This window comes from Plectropomus leopardus, unplaced genomic scaffold (genome assembly GCF_008729295.1).
Source record: "Plectropomus leopardus isolate mb unplaced genomic scaffold, YSFRI_Pleo_2.0 unplaced_scaffold12411, whole genome shotgun sequence".
Lineage (NCBI taxonomy): Eukaryota > Metazoa > Chordata > Actinopteri > Perciformes > Serranidae > Plectropomus > Plectropomus leopardus.
Window position 1 is genome coordinate 1 of NW_024613184.1, and position 1546 is coordinate 1546.

Sequence of the window (1546 nt, forward strand, 5' to 3'; positions counted from 1 at the left end):
AGAACATGAGAGATGATACTCCACAGTGAGTGTTTGCGCTTTACTTTTATGCACACAAGTATATATAATCAAAACAAGTGACATTATTTACCACTTGACAAATACTCCAGTACTTGTGTGCATGAAAGTAAAGCGCAAACACTCACTGTGGAGTATCATCTCTCATGTTCTCATTAAAAAGGAAATCCTTAATTTGTATTTAATTAGAACAGCGATCAGCTGCATTTTAAATACGTAGCTTCAAATACAGTGAACAATGAAAATGCAAAGAAAATACAACAAAGGATACCATTTACAACATTTTGCAGTGAAGCAAACCAGTGCATTGAAATGGTAGCTCAGCATTAGGCGGTGTGTCTCCGGGAAATAAATCAGACCTTGCTCCCACGTCGCTATTTAGCTCCTCAGATACGAGACTCTGCTGTGTCATGGGTGCTCTTGGATCCCTTAGGGCCACAGAAGGGAGAGAAAAGCCATGATCAAGTCTTAACAGACACTTTAAGTGCTCGTTCATCAAGACTGGCTCACACACCTTACATCTCCTGTGGTACCTCGTCATCATCAAACCCTGAATTGTGTGTTTCCCTTTGGAAGATTTCCAAATTAATCTTCCAATGATTTAATTGCATTAACTCTATTAAGCAATCTAATTACAGATCGAATGTTAAACTATGCTGTCCACATGCATACTAAATGTTTGACTTCATTTTACTGTTGCTTGGTGAGTAATCAAGGTATCTCTTACTTAAAGGGACAGTTTATCCCCAAAACAAAAAAAAGAATTCCTTTGACACGTGGTGCTGTTTATCAGTCAAAATTGTCTGACTGTTTTTGAGCAACTGTGAACTGCAACATTTTTGGATAATACAGTTTAACCTCTCATTATTCCACCTGAATCAGAGACACTGTGAAGAAATGCAAGTTACTGCTTACTTGAGCTTTGCTGGTGTTGGAGTAACTGAACTCTGAGTAGCTCTTCTTCCAAGGTGCACAGAATCTGGACAGGATGTTTCCATACTCCTCCCTCACCTAAAATCAGAGGACACACTGAGTTGTGATACCGCAAAAAGCAGTAGCGCTTGTTCTTTTATGTTTGAGATGAGCGTCACCGACCTGCTTGGAAAACAGACAGTGCATGACAAAGAGCATCACACCCTGAAAGCTGCCAAAGATGGTGAAAAGGTAGGACGTGACTATTGTGCCCTCATTAAACTGGAAACAGCCAAAGATCCACATGATGCCCAACAAACACAGCTGAGCCACTGCAGTAAAGGTGAACGCCCTGCAGGAGGCAACAAAGATACACACAGGTCCAATCTGAGGCAGTGTAACAGGAAAAGGCTTACTTAAATGGAGAGAATTTATGTATTTATTTAATTTCTCCTAGGTGGAAGAAACAGCATTATAGAAAATGTGAGGGTCGACATGTCAAATATGCTCACATATACAGCCAAGGGCGTAGATATCTGATGTCAACACTGGAGGCTGCTACATTTGATGTTTTTATCCTCATTTAATTCACTTCAATAAAATCAAATAAATATAT

General features: G+C 39.7%; 1 protein-coding gene across 1 annotated transcript; it reads right to left on the bottom strand.

Annotated features, from left to right (window-relative positions):
* Positions 1-66: 66 nt before the first annotated feature.
* On the bottom strand, positions 67-1383 carry LOC121963763 (adhesion G protein-coupled receptor E5-like; the record flags this gene model as incomplete). Its single annotated transcript, XM_042514013.1, has 3 exons — positions 67-446; positions 934-1029; positions 1114-1383. Coding segments are annotated over 3 exons (408 nt in total), but the record flags the coding sequence as incomplete, so codon positions are not given.
* Between the last annotated feature and the right edge of the window lie 163 nt (positions 1384-1546).